The sequence below is a fragment of the Lethenteron reissneri genome, chromosome 10, assembly GCF_015708825.2.
Source record: "Lethenteron reissneri isolate LAM-NWPU_2019-01 chromosome 10, ASM1570882v1, whole genome shotgun sequence".
Taxonomy (NCBI): Eukaryota; Metazoa; Chordata; class Hyperoartia; order Petromyzontiformes; family Petromyzontidae; genus Lethenteron; species Lethenteron reissneri.
In genome coordinates this window covers 11,485,181-11,508,908 of record NC_083788.1, presented here as the reverse complement: position 1 = coordinate 11,508,908, position 23,728 = coordinate 11,485,181, and the positions used below count along the sequence as shown (strand labels likewise).

The 23,728-nt window shown below is 53.8% G+C and overlaps 2 protein-coding genes across 2 annotated transcripts in view; both read right to left on the bottom strand.

Moving 5' to 3' along the window:
• Nucleotides 1-267: 267 nt before the first annotated feature.
• LOC133340737 (RNA-binding protein 25-like) lies at nucleotides 268-11,824 on the bottom strand. The gene is made up of 7 exons (XM_061549126.1): nucleotides 11,690-11,824; nucleotides 6,369-7,463; nucleotides 5,820-5,968; nucleotides 4,426-4,562; nucleotides 3,938-4,110; nucleotides 3,153-3,292; nucleotides 268-2,576 (listed from the first exon to the last, which is right to left on the bottom strand). Exons 1-7 carry the CDS (start codon nucleotides 11,822-11,824, stop codon nucleotides 2,474-2,476), a joined length of 1,932 nt encoding a protein of 643 aa, XP_061405110.1. The 3' UTR covers nucleotides 268-2,473.
• MARF1 (meiosis regulator and mRNA stability factor 1) overlaps nucleotides 9,419-23,728 on the bottom strand; it is a 38,175-nt gene continuing 23,865 nt past the window's right edge. Inside the window, 4 exon segments of the mRNA XM_061548849.1 lie at nucleotides 9,419-20,957; nucleotides 21,965-22,138; nucleotides 22,345-22,491; nucleotides 22,651-22,708. Of these exon segments, the coding sequence (XP_061404833.1) occupies nucleotides 20,566-20,957; nucleotides 21,965-22,138; nucleotides 22,345-22,491; nucleotides 22,651-22,708 (771 nt within the window). The 3' untranslated portion in view covers nucleotides 9,419-20,565.

Sequence of the window (23,728 nt, the reverse complement as noted above, 5' to 3'; positions counted from 1 at the left end):
ATGAAAAAAAAAATTCCAGTTGCCCATTAAAAATAAGAGCGAGTTGACAGTCATGAGGCTTTCACGTTGTTTCGCTTGTGCTGATTGTCAATACCTAAGGGGCCGTCCATAAATGACGTCACGCACCTAGGGGGGGGGTGGTCAGACATGTGTGACGATGTGTGACGAGGGGGGGGGGGGGTTGAGAAATGTGACGTCACATCAAAATGCGCAACTTTAAATAAATATAGACAACACGTTCTACTTAATTAAATAGACTTTTTCATAAATGTTTTCTCCTACAACATCAGAGTGCAGCGCCACATTCAATACGCACTACAATGACAATAGTTTAAAGCGATTTGAAGCATGTTTTATTTTTTTGAGGGGCAGAGTTTTGTGACGTCATATTTGAGGGGGGGTCTGACTTTTTGTGACGCCGTGTGACGAGGGGGGGGAGGGGTCAAAAATCGCCCAAAATCGCGTGACGTCATTTATGGACGGCCCCAAAGGCAGCAAGCAGCCTCGCGTGTTCAGTGAACTGCAGCCGAATAATCGACGACGGCGAAAGTTCCGCGAGTACATCGATCCTGATGTGTATCGGGCCAAACACCAATGACGGAATCCGATATCGCGGTATTCGCAAAAATTCACGCCATTTATTATCGCATCATTGCCATCATTGCCACCATCATCATCATCAGCAACATCGCCACAAGAGAAAAGAGGTAACATTCGAGGCTCCGGCAGTGAGCAGTTCCACAGACGCCGTGCCCCGAGGGATATTGATCACAACAAAGCGAACTCTTTTTAAGTCACTTCAATGTCTCGCCATCCGCACGATGGGTTTAGGGGCCATCCATTTAGTGGGGACGCAAAAATCTGTCAAAACTTGAGCCCCCCACTCCCCCCACCTGCGTACGTTCGATTTGACGCACCCCCTCCCCCCGAATCCTATAGAACGGCCGATATTGAATCCACGCAGAAGCGATCAGGGATTAATAATAATCACGTGTTTAAGCAAACAGATAGTCCCCGACCTATGTTTGTTCTCTATGTATCTCTGATATATGTCTGCTTATGTGTCTGTCTATATGTCTCTGGTTCTGTGTTTTATCTCTCTCTCAAATTTAGCATTCTCAGGAAGAACGTAATCAACCAGGTAGGGCGTTGACTGTTATGTTATCCGACTCTCTATTGTATTACATTACATTTCTAAGTATACTAAATTCGTGTTTCTATTTCATTTATACCTGATGATGATTGCTTGTGTTGCAATCGAAACGTCGTATGCTCGTATTTAATTGATTATTTTCTCTTTATACGTCACTTTACCGAAAGAACCAAAGAATAATTCCTGCAGTCACGAAAGCTCCAAATTAAGTTTGAACTCATTTGAAGGCCAATGTAGACAAATTAATAAATTAATTATTATCGAAGCTTCACCCCCACCCCATCCCCGTTTCCTATGCGTACCCACATTGTCAGTAGACCCCCCCCCCCCTCCACGTACTAAATGGATGGCCCCTAACAAGCATCATCGCGAGCAGCCCCAAATAACGAGCAAAGCTTCTCGTCCTCGAGCTGGAATCGAAGCGGCCCAGCAGCCTGTAACAGGTGGACACGGGGGGGGGGGGGGGGTCTGTGCCCAGCGTGGAAGAGTAGGCCAAGCACGCGCTCAAGAGGATACCCAAGACACCGTTGCCTCGGGTTTCTTTGGTGTCGATGTCCCGGTTTCTTGGGTTTCTATTTTCGGTTACTTGGGCTTCTGTTTTTAATTTATTGGGTTTCTAATCCTCACTTTCTTGGGTTTCTTATTTTTTGTTTCTTCGGTTTCTGAGCCTCAGTTTCTTGGGTTTCAGACTTCTTCTTAGTTTCTGAGCCTCAGTTTCTTGGTTTTACCTTAAGGGGGTTGTTTTCCACCCCCTCCAAGTCGAGTTCTCGCTGACCTGAGGCCCTCTGGGGCAGGACGCGTTGTGCAAATGTGGACAAGGGGGCAAGAGGTGGAATTAGCTGCGAGATGCAGAGACGGAGACGCAGTGAGATGAGAGGGAAGACGACAGATACATTGGTAGCGTTAGACGAGAGAACAGAGCTGCAGGCAAACATGTACCTGCGTTGAACTTCTTTCGTACCGTACGTAGCCAACCGCGCTAACCAGAGGTGCGGGGGAAGTAACAACAAGCTAAACACAAGAAGGAGTTCTAAAGTAAATGGGTTTGTCAATCTGGGTGATGATTTGAAAGTGCATAGCTCCAGTGGCTTCGTAATATCTGAAGGAAGAGCGTTCCAGACGGCCGCGGAAGCGCATCCGAAGATAAGCGACGAGAGAGATAAATTTGTTGTTTTAGTTTCGCGTCAATTGGCTCCTTGTCTGTATTAGATCATTCGAGTTGACCATTCGCTTTCCTACTCCCCCACCGTGTAACCTGAACTTTGAGCCACTTGGGGCACCAAGGACTGATCCTTGGGGCTCCTTGGGGCTCCTTGGGGCTCAGGAGCGCGAGATGCGACTCAGCTGCAGGAATCTGGACGGAGCCAAGGTGCCTCTCAGCGTGAGCAGATGCAGTCGCAGTGCCGCGCGGGACTCCCACTCTCTGAAGAAGAAAACACACAGACAACAAACAACCCGTGGAGATGAACACAAGTCACACGGGAGACACACAGAGAGGCGGAGACTCTTGTTTGAGAGTCGTAGGCGGTGCACCTCGAGCGAGTCGCCATCAGCCACGGTCAATCGACTTCTGAATGTAAAAGGTGCACCCCCCACCCCTTCCCCCCCGATCTGCACCGCCCACGGCCGATAATCCCAAGAGATTAGTCTCTGCACCCCATCGGGGGATAGGGTGGGGGGGGGGTTATGGGGGATAGGGTGGGGGGGGTTGAGGGGATAGGGTGGGGGGGTTGGGGGGATAGGGTGGGGGGTTGGGGGGAACAGGGTGGGGGGGTTGGGGGAATAGGGTGGGGGGGTTGGGGGGATAAGCTGAGGGGGTTGGGGGGGATAGGGTGGGGGGGATAGGGTGGGAGAGTTAGGAGGATAGGATTGGGGGGGTTAGGCTGGGGGGATAAGGTGGGGGGGTTGGGGGGATAGGGTGGGGGGGTTGGGGGGAACAGAGTGGGGGAGGTTGGGGGGATAGGGTGGGGGGGTTGGGGGGATAGGGGGGGGGCTGCACCTGTGGTATTGCTGCGGGGGCCACGGGTGCGTGAAGGGGGAGGCGACGGGAGGCCACCGAGTCCAGGTCACGGGGTCATGACCCCGCGTGAACCTGGATGGCGAGCGGGGCGGCGGCGCAGGCAGTGCCCAGGTGGAGACCTGCAAGAGATCGCCACCACCACCACAAAGGGGCCGCCCATAAATGACGTCACGCGATTTTGGACGATTTTTGACCCCCCCCTCCCTCGTCAAAAAAAGTCAGACCCCCCGCCCTCAAATATGACGTCACAAAGCTCTGCCCCCCACCCCACCCAAAAAAATGAAACATGCTTCAAATCGCTTTAAACTATTGTCATTGTAGTGCGTATTTAATGTGGCGCTGCACTCTGATGTTGTAGGAGAAAACATTTATTAAAAAGTCTATTTAATTAAGTAGAACGTGTCTATTTAAAGTTGCGCATTTTGATGTGACGTCACATTTCTCAAACCCCCCCCCCCCTCGTCACACATCGTCCCAAATGTCTGACCCCCCCCCCAGGTGCGTGACGTCATTTATGGACGGCCCCCAAGACCATCAAGATCAGCAATACCACCACCATTGTCATCACCACCAACACAAACGCCTCCTCCGTCGTCAACATCATCATCATCATGACCACACCTATGACCGTCAACATTTGCATCATGACCACCACCATGACGATCATCTGCAACGCCACCAACCCCACCACCCCCTCCACTACCCCACCACCCCCTGCACCACCCCCTCCACCACCCCCACCACCCTCACCACCACCCCCGTACCGTGGTGGGTGCCCGCCCCCGGCTTGTGGCGTTCATCTGCAGGAGGGGGGACACGCAGGAGGGATGGGTGCCCCTCGGTGGGGCTCTGAGCGCCGTGGGGCATAGCGGCGGCGGTGGCGGCGGCGTCCGGGCCAGGCTCTGCTTCTGCACGACGGACAGCTCCTGGCGCAGGTCTGAGACGCACGGGGGGGGGGGGGGGCAGTGTGAGCGGGGATCGGTGCCTTGAAACGCATGGGGGTCATGGGTTGAGGGTTAGAGGTTCAGAGAGGGTTCAAGGATCAGGGCCAGGTTTCAAGCATTCCACTAACAATACTGGATCCCCGTGTTCTGGGTCCATGGTGAGTGCTAGACCCCCCCTCCCCTCCCCCCGTGTGGGTAAGTGGATCTGGGGTGAGTGCTGGACCCCCCCCCCCCCCCCGTGTGGGTCCGGGGTGAGTACCGGACACCCCCCCCTGCCCCCCCATGAGTGTCTCGATGTCGGAGCGCACCGCGCGCCTCCTCCCGTAGTCGCTGCGTCTCGACGCGCAGGAGGTCGCGTTCCTCCAGCTCGGCCTCGAGCAGCGCCTTCCCTTCGAGTGTCGCGTTCAGCTGCCGCTCGGCTTCCTCCAGGGACGACAGCGCCACCCTGCGGCGGCAGCAGCGACAACAACGACGACGACAAAGGCGACTTACAGCGGCGAGGAGGAGGAGGAGCGAAGAAGAAAAATCATGCGCGCGCATGGATTCTTGCGCGATATCCAAACATACGCGCGCATGTATGTTTGTTGAACTGCTTTCGCAGCGTACGTGGCCGAGCGTGCTAATCGGAGGTGCGGGGGAAATGTAACAGACTTAACGCAAAAAGTCGTCTTAAGAATTGTACGTCTTAGAACAAGGGATGTTTATAGTACAGTATTTATGTTGAACTTCTTTCGCAGCGTACGTGGCCGAGCGTGCGAATCGGAGGTGCGGGGAGAATGCAACAAACTTGACACAAAAAGTCGTCTTCAAAATTGTACGTCTTAGAGCAAGGGATGTTATGTAGTACAGTATGTATGTTGAACTGCTTTCGCACAGTATGTAGCCAAGCGTGCGAATCGGAGGTACGGGGGGAGTACAACAAACTTAACGCAATAAGCATTTTTTAAAGAAATTCTATCTTAGAACAAGGGACAATGTTTTACACATTTTACAGTAATACCCCCGATTTACGTCGGGGATGCGTTCCTGTAAGGTGCGGCGACGACGACGCATATCGAAACGACGTAATAAGTGGAAGCGATGTACAGGGTAGGGAGGGAGGCTGCGGTGGAGGAGGCTGAGAGGCGACGGGTAAACGAGACGTCGGGACGGACGGCGACGCAGTCAGCGACGTAAGTGTGGAGGTTGAGACGACGCAAATCGGGTTCGTGGTATTAATAAAGTGACGACGTATTTGCGAAACGACGTCAAACGGGGCGGGGGGGGTATGTAAATCGGGGTATTACTGGAACTATACTTTGTGGGCCACAGGTAAGTACAGTATATAAGTAGGTACAGTATGGGTGAATTCGTAATATACCGTACGTACTGAAAGTGGGTATCAAATATGGGGAGTTGGGAGTACGGTAGTTAGCGGACTGCTCTGCGAGCCCAAAGTTTGCTTGCAGCTCACAGACTAAAATCAGTGGCGAGTATTTGAACGGGTCCTGGGGCCTCGGGTCGACTGAGCCTCAAATGAGCACCTGGTGCGATGTGTAAACATCGCCAATCGGGGGGGGGGGGACCACCCACCCTACCTCGCGTGTCATTCCGGGATTCAACGGCTACTCCCTGAACAGCACTTGCCCCAACACTCTGCGTTGGGCTATGCGCGTGGAATCTTTGCCTGTATGCGCGTGCGTGCGCGTGCGTGCGCGTGCACCTGAGCGCGCGCTCCAGGTCGTCGTTGCGCTGCTCGAGGAGGCGCACGAGGCCCCGCTCGGCCTCCCGCGTCTCGCCCGCCTCCCGCAGCGCGCTCTCCACGTGGGAGACGCGCGCGCTCCACTCGGCACGCTCCCGCGAGGCGCGCGCCTTTTTGCGCAGCAACCGGGGATCGGAGCGGCGGGGAGCGGAGGGGGTTCGGAAGGAGCGGGGGAGGGATGGGGCGGGGGGGGTAGCAAGGGTGGGGAGGGGGGGTCATGGTTCATAATAATAATAATACTTTCATAATGCCAGTTAATAAGTGAAATAATGGTATCAGCCAGTGACGAAGCCAGTGAATGAATGGGGGATTGAATGAGCGGGTTGAGGCGTGAGTGATTTTTTTTATTTAAGCCAACAGTGAACGAATGAGTGAATAAAACAGTATGAATGGATGAGTGGATGAATGGATGAGCCACTGACTAAGCGAGCACGCGCGCGCGTGAATGAGCGAGTGACGAGGTGGATGAGGTACGGGTGGCGGATGACCCCCTCGGTGTCGTCGCCCTACCCGCGTGTCCCGCAGGTCGCGCTCCAGGCTCCGCGCCCTCTCCTCGGTGCGGCACAGCTCCCGCTCGAGCTCCCGCTCCAGCGCGTGCGACGCCTCGCGAAACTCCCTCTCGATCTCGCGCTCCGTCTCGCGCTCCAGCTCCGTCTCGCGCTCCGTCTCGCGCTTTAGCTCCGTCTCACGCTTTAGCTCCGTCTCACGCCCCAGCTCACTCTCGCGCCCCAGCTCCGTCTCACGCTTTAGCTCCGTCTCGCGTCCCAGCTCCGTCTCACGCTTTAGCTCCGTCTCGCGCCCCAGCTCCGTCTCGCGCCCCAGCCCCAGCTCCGTCTCGCGCCCCAGCTCCGTCTCGGGCACCGTCTCACGCTTTAGCTCCGTCTCGCGCCCCAGCTCGCGCTCCGTCTCGAGCTTTAGCTCCGTCTCGCGCCCCAGCTCGCGCTCCGTCTCGCGTTCCAGCTCCGTCTCGAGCTTTAGCTCCGTCTCGAGCTCAGTCTCGCGCTCCGTCTCACGCTTTAGCTCCGTCTCAAGGTCGCGCTCCGTCTCGCGTTCCAGCTCCGTCTCGCGCTCCGTCTCGCGTTCCAGCGCCGTCTCCCATTCCAGCTCCGTCTCCCACTCCAGCTCTGTCTCCGACTCCAGCTCCGCCTCGCGCTCCAACTTTCCATCGCGATCCAGCTCCGTCTCGCGCGTGAGCTCCGTCGTCTCGTCTCTCCGCAACTCCCGCTCCGAGTGCGACCACCCGATCCGATCCGGAACCACCACCGGCTCCGAGCGCAACGCTGCCGACGTCTCACGCTCCGTCTCCTCGCGCAGTCCCCTCCACCGCACGTGGATCGCCTCCCCGTCTTCCTCCCCCTCGACGCCGTTCGCCACTTCCCGCGGCGGCCCCCCCCAGGACGCGGCTCCTGAGTCCCGCGCGCCTAGGGGGACTCCCCGCCCCGACCACGGCCATTGCCGCACTCCGCCTGCCCTGCGTCTGTTCGGGCCGCAGATATCAACTACACACACCCGGAGTGTAACTCGAGGTGGAGTAACTCGGGGTACACCGACCAGGACTCTATATCTTAACTCAAGCTGTAGTAACTCGGGGTACACTGCCCTGGGCTAGAACTCAAGGTGTCGTAACTCGGGGTACACTGATCTGGCCTATAACTCAAGATGTAGTAAATCAGGGTACACTGATCTGGCCTATAACTCAAGATGTAGTAACTCGGGGTACACTGCCCTGGGCTATAACTCAAGGTGTCGTAACTCAGGGTACACTGCCCTGGACTATAACTCAGGATGTGTAGTAACTCAGGGTACACTGCCCTGGCCTATAACTCAAGCTGTGTAGTACTCGAGGTACACTGCCCTGGGCTATAACTCAGGATGTAGTAACTCAGGGTCCACTGCCCTGGGCTATAACCCAGACTCGAGTAACTCGGGGTCAAATGACCGGCACTACAACTCAGGATATTGTAACTCGGGGTAGTACACCGACCCGGGCAATTACAATGCCTATATAATGGAGTGGTGGCGCAGTGGTTAGCGCACTGCACCATCAATGAGAATCCCACAGAGTTCAATTCCTACACCTGCGCCTACCCCCCCTCCCTCCCCCCCTTCACTTAATCCACACGGACTTTCACCCAGCAGTGGACGGATACTGGACTGTACATGACATACCAACTAAGGCTACGGAGACTCACAGACAGCCGATGGAACGCGCGCCACAACTCAACGCCAATGCGTTAATTATTTTTTTGTTAACCGAGTCGCTCGCACTGCTGACGTCACGCGCGTCCTCGCCCGCGGCCGTTTTAATGCTCTGCACTATATATATTTATGGGCAAACAGGTTTGTTAAAAATCGTCGGCGTGACTCGTGTCTCATCGATACGTGTTGCCACCACCACCTACCTACCTACCGACTACCTCTTCTACCTGTGCTATGACGGGAGCCGGTCACGATCCACAGCGTGATTCGTTTATAGCTAAACCCACGTCTTGATTTCAGCCGGAGCTATCCAATAAAAAGATGGAGTGGGGGGGGGGTGTTGAGGAAGGTGAGATGATTCCATGAGAGAGTAAACCTTGCAGACACCCCCCACGAAAGCAAGCGTTCTTCGCGCATTTTCAAATGGGGGCCCACTTTCGCCGAGAAGACATCACCAGTGTGCGGAGGGCCGCCGCATGTTTGAAACAATTGGGGGGGGGGGGGGCGTTGACAGCAGCACGATAAGGATGATGCTGGGGTGTTTTCACATTTGTGTATTGTCGGGGGACGGACGTCAGGCGGCCGAAATAAAGGCGACCCGGGGGGGGGGGGGGGGGGGGCGCCAGTTGCCCACGTGGTCTTGCATTGAAGAACACGGCACGAGAATCAGCATCGGCAGCCTCGGTCGAGCCACTGCTGCTTAATGCAAGGCCCACGAGGAGTATTGTGATTACACTGGTCAACAACAAAAAACATTTTTTTCTGGCCTGGACTTTTGCAGCTGTTTTAGACTAATTTTAGGGTGCCGATTCCAAATCTGATCTCAGATTTGCTCTATCACATCATTTTTATGCTATCGGCATACCCCATTTTCATTGATTTTACCCGAAATTAACTCTGTCACTTATGATTGCAAGCTGTTGCGAGTCAGTGACTGCTTCAGTGTTAAAATATGGTGCTGTATTTTTAGGATAGTGTGTTTATAATATCATTTTATGTAGATTTCCACATTTATTTAATATTTTTCTTGTGCAGTTTTTATTGAAAATGCAATATTTGATATCTCAAAAACCTGATGTGATGGACAAAAACTGATGCCAGATTTGGAATCAGCACCCCTTAAAACCGTTCGAATTACCTTAAAATCGTTCGAATACCTATGCCAGAAAAAGTGTGTTGACCAGTGTTATTATTAAACATGGCAGAATCATGCGAAGAAGCTGCGGCGATGAACGCAAACCGATGTAAGAGGGCGAATAACGCAGAGCGGAGGCGCGCGTTTGCAGTGCACAGTTTTATTCACAAAACACACACACACAGGGGGCCCCTGGGGGCACGCAATGGGGAATGGACACGTGGTGAAGTGGGGGGGGGGGGGGTTGGGGGGGGGGGGGCAGCCACCCTGAGACACAGCTCACAGAGACAAGTGACCTTGAGACACGATCCCGAGAGGGCTCACAGTGACCTCGAGATGGCTCAGGGAGAGAGACAGACATCGATCCCGAGCCATCGCTCGGGGGTGAACAATGGCGGTTTCACATCGATTCGCGTCGCCTCGACCCGGCTCAGGTGAACCCTAACCCCAAAAACGCAACAATATCGTGACTCCAACCTCACGTCAACATCGTGACCCCGACTCGGGTTAAACTTTCACACTCACGTTTTTTATATCGTCAGTTTGTAACCCTCCCCCACCCCACCCCCCCTTTGGTTATTTCCTACCCTGCCCTTAAATGGATGAACCCTTTCTCAGGTTAACCCGAAGTAAGCCTCCGATACATTTACCCTGCATTCTGTTAACCATAAGCTCCCCCAACACATAACCCCCCCCCCCCCCCCTCGGGTTCACCCCGACCCCTGTGCCATCCCTACCCAGTGTCATGGTCCCAAGACTTCTCTTTCAGGGCAGGTCCTGCTTATTTTGTGTCACATTGCCAATTGCAGCATTCCGGACCCACCCTCGCATGTCAGGGAGGGCCACGCACCAATTAAACACGACACCACGGAGAGGTTGTGACGCTTACTTGCGGTGCCGAAGCCTACAGGCACCTCGCCCGTTGCCTTTGTAGTCGTCGTGGGCGTCTCGCACGCACGATGCCCATCCGTGCGCGATCGACCCAAAAACAAAAAAAACCCAGTGAGCGCTCGCCCCCCCCCCTGAGTAGACAACTCCGCAATACCGGCCGATCCACAGCCTGCAGCCCACGGGCTAAATTTTTTTTGCGGGCTGCGGACAGAAGAGCGCGCCACCGCACAGCGAACGCGGTTCTGCCTGCAAATGCGGCCCCACACGTTCCTAGACATTTTGACAGGGCGGCGTAATCCGCCACGGACGGCGACGATTCACAAGAAGCACGCGTGACATCCTTTTCCCTTTCGCGTATTGACGATCACCCAAGGTTCATCATCATCCATTACCGTCACTGTCATCGTTAGCATTACCATCATCATCGTCGTGGTCGTGGGCAACTGCACATGCGCAGGTGTGCGGCGATAACACCGTTGCTGCACACTTGGTGGCCTAAATGTTTAAATGTTACACTCTTTAATAACACTGGTCAACAAAAAAAAGAAATTCTGGCCTGGACTTTTGCAGCTGTTTTAGACTAATTTCAGGGTGCTAATTCCAAATCTGATCTCAGATTTGCTCTATCACATCTAATTTTTATGCTATCGGCATACCCCATTTTCATAGATTTTACCCGAAATTAACTCTGTCACTTATGATTGCAAGTTGTTGCGAGTCGGTGACTGCTTTAGTGTTAAAATATGGTGCTGTATTTTTAGGATAGTGTGTTTATAATATAATTTTATGTAGATATCCACATTTATTTAATATTTTTCTTCTGCAGGTTTTATTGAAAATTCAATATTTGATCTCAAAAACCTGATGTGATAAGACAAAAACTGATGCCAAATTTGGAATCAGCACCCCAAAATTAACTTAAGACCATTGGAATACCTTATGCCAGAAAAAGTGTGTTGACCAGTGCAATCGGCACTGTAAATCAACGAGTGTGCCAGTTGACCAAAACGAATGCGCATCTCAAAATATGTACAGTTCTAATCGTAGACACCCGCCCTCAGGCGGTGTGTGTCCTGCTGGGCTTGTCCGCCGATCTTTGATCATAAAGGAAAAAAAAGCTTCTAAATCATGGTCATGCAATCCATCATTGCGCTCGAGTGGCACCACCGAAATGTTGGATATGGCGTCACGTTGACGGCACTAGATGCCACCATGATTATTTTCTCACGAGCAAAACGTCCGACGTGGCCTGGCACAGCCCGGGACGCACGGCCTCGGTGCGTGTCTACAATACGAGAGCTGTTTTCCTGTTTTCTTGGGTTATGGCTTCCTTCAAGAAAAGAAAAAAACACACTCGCAGCCTTTCTTCGCCGCGTGACATCTGCGACCAGATTTATTCAACCACGTGGGTCGAGAGCAATCACGCGGGGCTGCCCGATTACCCGAAGCAAACGCGTGGCCGCTGAGAAATGTCTTCAGTGTTTTTCTATTTTAGGACGATCGGTGGCGATCCGTACGTCGGTGGCCGCCTAATCCCAGCCCGGGCGAAGCGGCGACCAGCCAGGCTCTCAAACGACCCACCGACACACGCAAGCGGGAACCGCACCCGGAGCGTTTTCGTCGCCCGCTCGAACTTTCCGTTTCGTTCGACGTCATTCTGCCGTTCGAACTGTGCACCAAACGCCCGGTGGCATGTTTTGTTCCCACGGCAAAAAAAGAATGTTGTTTTGTTGGAAGGCATGCTCGCCGGGTTTCCCCGACGGCTCGAGGTCGGAATTCACGCCATCGGTCCGGGGGTGGCCACTTCTTGAATTACGAACTCGCACTCAAATCTGGCCACGCCATCGGCACAAACTAGCGTCTTAACGCGACTCTTCCAACGTCTCCGAGGAGTTGGATGCCAGTCCTCCTCTCTCCGAGCACTGCGCTCGCTTCATAAGTTTCAAAATCGACCGAAAGTTGCACGCAACGTTGCGGCCGCTATCGTTTACACGTTAACATTTCGTCAGGACGAGGCCGGTGTATATTGCTCCATGCGACGCAAAATGCCCGACGCGCGCGGATGCCACGAGGCCAACTCGCCGGCTGCGTAACGCCGGGGTTAGCGCGTCAAATCCACGCGGTCTCATCGTAAAAAGGTTTTCTTTATACATGATATGTACATAGGCATCGCACCCATTGTCCATTGGGAGTACCGGACGTGCCTGCATGAATACTGGCGGCTCAGGGAAGATGGACGAGGCACGGGGATGGAAGGAGAAACATCATCTCAAGAGTTAAAATAAAATGTGGTGGTGGGGGGGGATTCGGGGGGGGGGGGGGGGCGACGGTAGAAGCAAGAGGCGACCAGGGTAAATGGTGCTGCCATTCACCTGGCAGTTATCTGCTATAGCGGCTGTCACTTAGTTTGGGGGTGGTTTACGTGCCGAATGGTTGCGTGCGGTGCGCTGTTTTATGCTGAGCAGGGCAGAAACTACTTCGTCCTGGACTGCATAACGAGGCACACGTGCGCGTACACGCACACTAACAAGAAAGCGCACACTTACAGGTGACGTGACTACACACGACACGAATGTAAACAGGAGGTTGTGTGCGCGCCCAACGCTTACAGATTTTCATTCCTGCTCAACACATTTCACGGTTAGCAGCGTAGCAACGCACACGGCATGGTCACCCCCCCCCCCCCCGCCTGATAACTTCATCAAACTGTCGTTATTCGGGGGGGGGGGGGGGGGTCGCGGTTTCATTCGAACAATCGATTATCTTTTCGTATCGTTTTTCATCGTCACGTTTGGATTGGTCCTTTCTTTTTCGCGCGTCTCGTTTGTACAGCTTTGTTTCGGCACTATCGGCCGAGATGAGAACACAAACGAACGGCATCATTTCCAAATTCAATGTAAATACATTTTTTTTTTTTACTTACACGCAATAACATTTTACGTGCATCCTCAAAGAGTAACAATCCGTTCGAATCGACGCTTTGATGCACTGTTACAACGCCTAACCTCACGTACGATGCCGCTTACCATTCATATTTACACGCAGCAAACATGGGCAGCGGGTGTGAAAATGCGGACTGGAATTAAGTAGGTTCAAAGGCCAATCCAACTGGGATTTTTAGTGCCCTCCTCGAACTCCGAGTCTCCCCTTGCCAAAGAGACGCAATTCCCCGCCGGGTTTCTAAGCTGGTGACCAAATCAGTTCCGATCGACGACCGCTGTCGTCGCCACCACCACCTCCCCTGCGTTCAAGTCGGAGCCGAGTTCAGAACAAGCCGAGCGTTTGTATCGCAACGGTCCAACCTCCTCTTACAACGAAGTTGCACGCAATGCCACGGCCGCTATCGTTTACACATTAACATTTCTTCACGACGGGGCCGGTGTGTATTGCTCCAAGCAATGCAAAATGCCCGGTTAAGTCGGAACAGAGTTCATGATAAGCCGATCGTTCGTATCTGAACGGTCAAACCTCCTCCTATACAAAAATGGCCCGCAGAGCAAAAACCGAGTCGCCCACCCTATCCGCAAGGTGCAAATAATAACGCCCTATATTTTTTCCCGGGGAAAGCCTCGCAAATTCTCGAGACTTCATTTTTTATTTTCCCCTCCGAAGGGTCCACGAACGAGCGGTTCGGTTCACGTTGGGAGGAGAAACTGTGAATACGAGGGGGAACTATGAATGAGGATCTCAAAAGTTAAATTCTCTTCAAATAGATTCAATAATCCATTGCTGTACCGCCACCTCCTGGCCACCCTACACAGCCACCAAGCCTACAAAACACCTGCTATTCGCAAGGCAGCAGTCTCCCAACACCAAGTGCTCATACGAAGCTAAACCCTGCTCCATCGCGCGAGACCCAGCGACGATATCGGCCGTGGGATTGACGCCGCACGCCGCCGCACATCCATCGCCGTACGGCGGGAGAAAATGTCCTCGACTAACATTTTTTTGGATGCCGCTCCCACGGTGCCCTCTGCTGCCATTGGTGATGCATCTCGCGCGCTCCGCGAACAGGACCCGTCCTTGAGCCGTGCGCGTGCGGGCGTAATAATAGTTGTAGTAGTGGGGCACGCTCGCTCAGCTCGTCCACTGGACGCGTTTTTTTTTGGGCACCGTCGAAAAAAGTGAACATGCACGAAAGCATCCACTCTCCTCCCGCAGGGATTCACACGTCACAGCGCAAAGAGCAAAAGAAACAAAAAAAGGGAACGCTAAGACACACCGCAATGCACGCAAAAAAATCTAAACCCCACTGAGATTCCCAAATTTCGAAAACGTTCACAAACGTCCGGCGGGGTGGTGGACACGGTGAGCGGGCGTCACCGAAACCGCTCACCGTGAAGAAGATGGGAAATGTCTCTGGGTCGTAGCTTGCTGGGCTTGGTTGACCCAGCCGATACAAGCTATTGTAAGGGCCGGAAACCAAGCCCAGAGGAGGTTAGCAGAGGAGGGTCAGATGAAGGGGGGGGGGGGGGGGGGGGGACACAGACCCCTTCAAATGCAACGCGGCAACGCTTGCTCAGGTAATGAATAAGCGGCTGCCACAGACCATCGCGGACGTGTCAAGCGGATCCCATTGGATGGGACAAAATCAGAAGTGAAACCGAACGAGGCCGCAGGTGGCCCACCCCACGTCGCCATTCGAATGCCAATTACAAATCGCCGGGCATCGAAAAAAAAGTGACCACGGGTGCTAAAGAGTTCATTGAATTCCTTGGGTACGAATTTTGTTGCGAGGAGAAAGCCCTCTATAGCTTCGATGCATTTAGCTATGGCTCAAGTTCCCATAAAAGTTTAAAATAAATTCAGAAAACTATTTCATGAACAATTATACGAATCTTAAATTGGCATATTTAATAGGAAAACCTCAGCCGGGCTTAGATACTTTTCTAGGAAGCTTCTCATTGCGGTGTTTGGCCGATTCTAAAAACTGATAAAGACACAAACGCACTGGGTGGAAGACAATCTCGTTAATTAAAAAGCGCAAAAAACCCCCCCAAAACAGCAGCAACAAACTGCGACCCACAACCCTCATCCTCAGGTCCTGCCCAGCTCTACCAACCCCAAGCATAGCCCAGCCAAGGCCGGGGCTCGAAACAACAACAAAATCACCAACGCTCGGCAGGGGATACCGCGAGACTCATCGACAAGAGCTCCCAGTGTCCTCTTTACCAATGATCGTCCGATGAAAATTGGGTCACCAAGAGCAGGTCAACCCTACACACCCCCCCACTGCACATGTTAGCTCTTAAGCCTAGCCGCTATAACCCAGACAGTCCCAAACTTTCTTTCACTGTTGGTACCGATTCACCTGAGCAGGGGCGGCACACGCGCAAGCGCCAATAAAGGTGCGAGCACTGCCACAGACGGAGGCAAACGCGATGCAATAGAGACGGCGCAGTTTTGGTGTCGCTCATTTCGACCACCAACATGGCAGAGTTCATGCCACCAACATGGCGGACTGATATGTGACATGTGCACAAACATGCACATTCCACCCCCCCCCCCTCCGGGAACCACTCAACCCCCCCCCCCCCCCCCCCCAAAATCCACCTTCCCACTAACAAAATAAAAACGTGCAGCACCCTGAGCCAATGAACAGTCCTCGCTCTGTTAAAATAAATGAGCACCCTGGACTCGACTTGCAACGCAGAGCCGCTCCCCCCGTCCCCACCATCCCCCCCCCATCCACTCCCCGCCCCACCCCCCTCCTCCCCAACCGACCACGAGAGACGCGGTGGGGTGGCGAGCGCGGTTGCGATCTATGCAAGGTTTGCATATTTCACAACGGTCGACGCTCGGCCCCGAACTCACGGCGCGTCAAGGCGACGCGACGCTCGCGCCAAGTGGGAGTGGGGGGGGGGGTGGTGGGGGGGGCGTGACGTGGGGGGGGGAAGGTGTGTGGCGTGCGGGGGGTGGGATCGTTGGCACCGGTATCACGGGACGAAGAAAAGAAAACCCACCGGGCGGCGGGGGGGGGGGCAAGCGTGCGGGTCAATCCGCACAGCAGCCCAACGCAACCACCAGGCTTAAAACCAGGTGGGGCCTTCATAACTTTCGCCGGAGGTTAAAACTAAGTGGATGACTACACGCCGGTTCACCCTGACGAGGGATCCATCAGTCGAGTGTATTCCTCCGCTGACAAGGATGTTCCTATCGGGCAGTTGATATGTAACAGCCCGCTCCACAAACCGCGGAGCTTCTGTGAAAAAAATTAATACTAATCCCCCCCCCCACCCCGTCTCCAAGAGCTGGGACTAAAAGGAATGCACCTGGGCTTGTAACATAGAGAGGTGAAACGGCATTGCGATGCTTGGGGCAGGGAGTAGAGAACCGGACTCAAGTTCACGTGCCCGACACACCCAGTACACACACGCACAAAGAGATACACACGCCTGGGAAACTGCACTATACAGTGTGTGGCATGCTCTCGTGCATCGCACGCACACACACGCGCGCACACACGCGCACACACACACACAATTGTGTGTTGACTTACAGCACGCGCACACACACAATGACGAAAGTGCGGATTGTGCACAATACAGCATCCGCACGCGCAACATGGCCACGTTCTCACGTCACAAAAAACACGAGACACACACACACACGAAGAATGAAAATCCCCTGTATAGCCTTGTAGTCTGTCGGGGCAAGTGCTGTAAGTGAGCAACTATTAAGGCCGCCGCGGCGCACGTGGGGGTGGTGTGGCCAGCACCACGCCCGGCCGATTGTTGGCCCAGCTGATGTTTTCATAGTGCACGAGTTACTCATTTAAGGCCTAGTCGACCGAAGGGAGGTCCACGACAGGTTCTGACACCACTCGCTACTGATATTGTCCATGGCTGGGGATCGAACCTAGCTCGCTGGGATATTGGCGTAGTTCACCAACCACTGCATCACCGTTTTCCACACAAGGGCAAGGAGTAACACAAACGTGGTTTTGTGCTACGCATATGCAACGACATGCACGCGCGCGCGCACACACACACACATGCTTACGCATGCACAAGAGGCTGCTGCCAACCGACACGGGCACACGCGCACAGACACACAGACACACCAGCCCCTGCCCTCAACGACAATCGCCAAAAAGCACCACCGTTCGCCGTGATATCTCAGTCAGGAATGTTCCTGCCGAGGTCTCTTCCACTGCCTGGAAGGCGCAATGCACGACTGAGACCCAGGCTAGATCCGCACGGCCACCCACTCCGTGCAACAGGCGTGATAGCTCAAAACATTAAAAACAATGGTTTGCAAGGGCGGTCGAGAACGTTAGAACAGTGACCGCGACACGGGAGTTTGATGTCTCGTCACACCCTCCCCGGGGAAAAGCTGCCTCTGGTGGACGCCCATAGTCACCCTCAGGATGACGCCACCCCCGACTACAAATCCAGGAGAACGAGAGAAAGAGAGCGAGGCATGAATGAAGGGAGAGAAAATAAACGTAATCTCTAGATGCCAGCGAAGACGCTGCCTCATTCCCTTGCATTATTTTCATGCCTTTTTTATTTAATTTTGTCATCGGTTTGGGCGCCCATTCGGTCGCAGTAACGGACGGGCGCCGGTCCCGCGAGCTCAAACTGAATTAAAACTCTTTGCGGCGAGATCAAAGAGCGGTGTACGCAATAAAAACACGGGGAGCTACTTGGTGGGAGACATAACGGGAGGGCGAGGGGGGCAGTAGGGTGGAGTGGGTTGGGGGGTGCAACAGACCAAAAGGAGAAAATAATCCCCAACAATAATATCCGACAGGGCCCTGGCAGCTGCGGGACGAGTTGCATTGGAGCTCAAGAGACGGATACCAAAAAACCACGGGGGATGAGGAGCGGATAGGGTCGATGGCAGGAGGCACCGCGGGAGCTTTGGCCTTAAGGCTTGAGGCCTACGGACGGACGGACGTGCGGCTGGAGGCAGGGCTACGACAAGCGCTTTCGCCACTCTTGCCTTTAAACGTAACGCTTCACTTAAGTCTCAAGCCAGGTTTCAACAATTCAATATTCCAGTCACGCAACTTAATCGTAACGCCTCGAAGTCCTCGCAATGAAGGAGAGCGAATGTAACGGCTGTTGCCAACGCGGCCGTGCGCATGCCTGTGGACGCCGTCGTAAAAGCAGCGAAACACATGCCCGGCCACATCCGTTTACGCGTTCGATCCTCTAACCGAGAAAAAAAGCGTAACTCGGCTCGATGGCAGGCCGCCCATCCCCTCTCTCTCCCACCAACCCGGCAGCGGCGGGGGAGACACGTCAGAAACTTTTTGGCCAAGGGGATCACCGAACGTGCGTTGGGGGGCATCGGCTTGAACACGTCCGAGCCGACGAGAGGCGTGCCCACGTGTGACGCGTGGCCCCGTCGGCCTCCATCGTTTAGAACAAAGCAAAAACTAAAACCCCGCCAGCAACAGAGAGAATAACAATTAAGGTGACGTAGAATCGGTCACTTGGGAGCCCAATGCTACCGTGTAGGCGATCGGGGTTGTGGCATTACATCGCTCTCCAAATGCCTTCGGCGTGCCGTTCGGACGTTCCGCGCCGCGTCCTGGGAGATTCAACTCGTGGAGTGAAACGTCGGACATCCTGCCTAAAAAACGCGCGGCACGATGGCAAAATGCATTGGAAGAGCGACCGAGACTGGGAACCCCCTTGCTCGTTGATGATCAACCCTCGAGCAATTATCATTCTAATACAGCGAACAGCATCAATCGGGCTCGACGTCGTTGGATTGGGCCAACCGTGGGCGGAGGTTAGGGGGCATAAATCGCTGTGATGGGGCGATCGCAGTTGAAACCCGAGGACACGCTCGCAGATTCTCAACCGCAACTCCTAACACGCCAAACGCTGTCTAAGAGGCCTCCTCTCTAGAGCTCCCTCTAGCTGAGACGCCCTCCGTCACCAGTGGAGAAAGTAATTGCAGGGCTGCGCCTTTACCTGTTAACGCACATCTACTCCCGGGGTTTTCTTGCTGGGAGTTTTACTTTATTTTGGCGACAGTAAAATTGTGTTCAGGACCTTTCCTCGAGATGCACCTTAAGAGCGATCGAACCACTTCACGTCGAATTTTAGGGTCTGGTTCTATTTATTCATTTTTATTTTCGCGTAATTATCCCAACGGAAGGGCGAATCTACTCGCTGGCGCAAATAAGTCATTACAGCTCAGCCATTAGCAGTGTCGCAGCCAAAACATTCATATTTGAAGGTACCTCGTAGAAAATGTAAACAAAAGTATAAGGAGAATTCATGACCAGTTTCCAATTCAACACGAAGTTTGCTAAACTTTTTGCAAAACTATTCGCGGCCATTAAAAAAACCAGCTGAAAACCTGGCCAAACTTGGGGGCAACGATGATGCATTACGTTTGTCGTGATGCAATTTCCAAAAAACGCGGCAACCAAAGTGAGACCAGGGCTCTTGAGACCCAAGCCTCGCTATGTATTCTCTGCTAAAAAAAAAAACTTTTTATTTTTATTTAAAAAAATATATAAAAAAACATTAAAAAAATAAAGAGTCTGAAAAAAAGTCCACTTTAAGCCAAACTGTGATATTCGTGTTTCACCGGCCGCAACAAAATTTTGGTTTTGTGTACGAGATTTTGTTTTTAAAGCACCGAAGGGACCCTTTGCCGAGTCGTAACCCCGCACAACACCGGCGGCTACCGTCGTCCGGACACTGTGCAGGGGAACTAGGTGGCTGCACGTAGCGGGGTTTGCCCGACACGAGTGCAAAACGCCGTAGGCGAGAACGGATGCTCTGCAGTGGCAAGCCTGCAGCAGCATGACCGTCACGTGCGTAGTTTCTAGTACATCACCGCGGTGGCTGTCTTTGGAGTGGCTTTAAAGTTTGTTTTATCCTCGGCGTGGGCTGCCTTGGGGGGGGTACATAATTGAGCTTTCGATAAGTACAAATAAAAAATAACTTAAAGTCAAAGTCGTGCGTTCCTGTCATCGGGCTCGAGTGACATCACGGCATCAGCGGGTATGGCCGTCGCAGCGACATCACGAGAGCGCCGTTAACGGGCGTGCTTGATCGTAAACTTTTTAATCTACTTTTTTGCACGGGCGAAGCTTCAACTTCGCACCGCGGCAGCCTGGGGTTAAGGGGTGTGCGTCTTGCTTTTTTTTTTAGTTGTGCCTTACTTAAAAAGGGTGTTTAAAGAGCAGCAGGGACTCCTGCAGCGGCTCGCGCCTTGCGACGATTCCGTGACCTCGGTCACAGTGCTGCTGGTGGCGGTGGTGGCAGTGCTAAGGCACTGCTTTGCGTTATCGCCGCGGCGGTGTCGTCGTCAGCGCGGCCGTTGAACTGCCGTACCGTGGGCGGCGCGACGGGACGCCCACGCGGCCGCTGCGCCGACGTCGTGGGGTCGTCGTTAATCTCGCCGTTGGCGCCAAAGCGGCCAGACGGCAAACGGTGCGGACGGCGCCATCGGCGTCAGCGTCGTTGGCGTCGGTCTCTCCTTGCGGACGCCGTCATCGCTGGCGGGGCATCACAGCGGCGCGAGCGAGAAGCTCACCGCCAGGCGGACGCGGGAGCGGCCAGTGCGCCGGCGCGACGGGCTGTCGGGCGCCGCCTCGTCCTCCCCTCTCGCGTCATCCCGCCCTTCGCTTTCTTCCTGGACTCCGTCGGCATCTCCGCAGCTGCTGCTGCCGCCGTTGACACTGCCGGTCTCTCCCGGCCCTGCCGGCTCGCATCCCGCTTCGACTCTCACGTCCGACGATGATGAGGATGATGAGGATGACTTTGATGACAATGACAACGCCGGCTCAGCTTGCTTGTCGAGAGGCCGGGCGAGGGAGGGGGAGCCGTTCCTCCTCGCTGGGTTCGGAGGAGAGCCCGGAGGTGGCACAAGCGCTTCCTCTGCATTCCAGAATGACGGATCTGGTGGTAGCCACAATCACCACATCAATCGGCACCATCATTACAATATCACCATCTGAAACGCTAACAAAGCTAACATTGGTTGTGCGATGATAATGATGACTGGGTCATTTGGCAATTATGGATACCGAAATGCCTTGTGGGCTTTGAGTTTCCGCCTGTTGATTGACATATATGGTGATTGCCTTTTGTGTACAGAGTTAACTGTTAAGCTTCAGTCCATGTGAGAAAAGATGAGGTGTGGCTCAGAGGACACGAAGCCAGTTCTTTCGAAGATCGTGAGTTTGTCCGTGATTAAACCGCGCTTGCAAGTGTAGCGAGGTCACGGGCTCAAATCAGTCACCAATGAATTTACAAAAATGCCACCCACATTCAATTTGGCTTTTCATGTCAGCTCCGAGAATTTAACACGTACCCAAGTGAAAAATATTTTCCCGGAGCGGGATGAGTGGGACAATGCATGCCAAAGTGTGCCAGTAAATGAGGTCACTTGAAGTGATCTAAGATGTAGTATTGTGATATCTGCTTCCGTAGGCTGCTGTCGAACAAGGGGTGTTAATGCACTGGTTCTACAAGAGTTTTGTTCTCAGCAAGAGACCCAAATTTGTGCAGACCCACAACCTCAAATGAACATCCATAGACTTTCGATTTACACCCATCGGTTTTCTTCCGATAATAAAACCTCTGCCCATTCCTCTCGTCTCACGACACGACGTTCATAGACCAATTGTAAACACTATTTTGTGGGGGGGGGGGGGGGGGGGGGGAAAGCTACAAAATATATTCGACAAACCAAAGGTGCTCTCTGGCAACTGTAACAATGCGGCAGTGACGACAACGCGAGTGATAATGGCGGTCACGACGACCGACGACGGTGAGGGAGCGTGACGAGGTTCGACCAGCGCCGTGCCATTGACGTGACCGCCACGGCCACGATGCTTGGCGCCGCTTGCGTTTATCACGGTGGGTGTCGTGCGTTGCCGCCGCGTGGCCGTTCACTCGATTACCGCTGTCGTCGGTTGCCGGCTCCAACTCGATGAGGTCTCGGGAGTAGGCGGCCGTGGGCGGCGCCAGCAGCGGCGCCGGGTCAGGCCGCAGCTGGGGCGAGGGCAGCGTGCGGGGCAGCGGCCCGCTGAGCAGCTCATCCAGCGAGGGGCCCAGCAGGGCCAGCTCCGCGCAGCCTGTTGACGCGCATCGCACAATTACGCAACATTGTCACTGATGATGCACGTAGCGCTTTAACTCGTGCCATTCACCCGCTCGCCGGTCGTGTTTAATGTTTCTATACGCGCCACCGCTCGATCACGTCGCCGCACGCGCGCGGACCAAAAGCGCGACCACGCTCGCCCGCAGGCCGCTGCGATTGGCCGCGGGCGGTGCTGCTCACGTGGCGGGGAGGCGGCATTCAGGACCCCGGCGCGGGCGTCCATGGAGAGCCCAGCGGAGGTGGCGGACGGCGGAGGTGTGGAAGGCTCGGAGCGCATTTCCCCCTCCTCGCTGGGAAGGGTGGCTGGTGAGGAGCAGGACAGGCGCACTGCAAACACACGTCCAGAGATGCTCCTCCTTAGAGCTTTGTTGCTGCAGCACGCACCGCTTCACAAGAACCTACTACTGTATGCATCACAAATGTCAACAAAATGTGGGCTGTAAGACACCGCCTCTGCCTTGCCGAGTCTGTCCTCACGGCACTCACCACTCATATCATGCCTCAGCACCAGCATCTTGTTGTGTTTCTTTACCCAGACCACCTGCTGGGATGGGGGGGGGGCACAAGTATAAAGACATATCCCCCCGTAAAGCCTGTAACAGATTGTTGGGACAAGTGCTGTTAGCGAGCAGCACCTATGAATGCTGGCAGGACACACGAGAGGGTGGGTGGCCAGCACGATGCCCGGCCGCATTTGTCTCCCTCGTGGCGATGTTTACACACTGTATCAGGTACTCATTTGAGGCTGAGTCGACCTTCAAGAGCCAAAGGACCAGTTCAAATAATCGTTACTGGTGTTGGCCATGAGCGGGAATTGAACACGGGTTGCCAGGTTCATATAGCAGCTATAATACCACTTGCGCAGCACTGTCAAGCCAAAGCTGTCACATATACAAAGCGGGCATAAATGGATCAAAATGGATCTTCACTCACAATACGTGGATCCAATTGTGCCCGTCAGAATCGATTACTTACAAAATCTGGCGATTAAATGTCGGCGAATAAAATGAATGGGAATGAACAAATGAGACAAGCGAGACAAACCGGCGCAAACGACACGGACAATACCAATGAGACAGACAGCATAACTGAGACAAACACGAACCGGACAGATTATAATATAAACGACACGGACAACATGAGGAACAAACAATACCAAGGAGACAGAACAAATTAAAAACGACTCTCAAATGGAACCGTGCGCCTGAATTGTAACAATTCACTATGCCTTGACAAAAGTGCCTTTTGTTTTGCTACCTGGGGTTGCAAAACAAATCATGTGCAGCACAGCACGAGTAAAAACAATAACATTAAGTGCTAAACTCAACTAGTTATTAGCACATCACCAACTATCAGTTATCACTGAACATCAAGACCCTAAATATTATTTCTTCCCGAACATGTCCGACCATTTCTTTAGTTTCCCGGCCAGGTGACTCGGAGAAAGCGAGCGAGCAGCTTGGAAATCGGAAGCTTGCGAGTTCTAATCCTGGTTAATGGCGTTGACTGTCCATCATCCCTCCGGGGCCGATAAAATACATACCACTTGGTGGGGTGAGGGAAG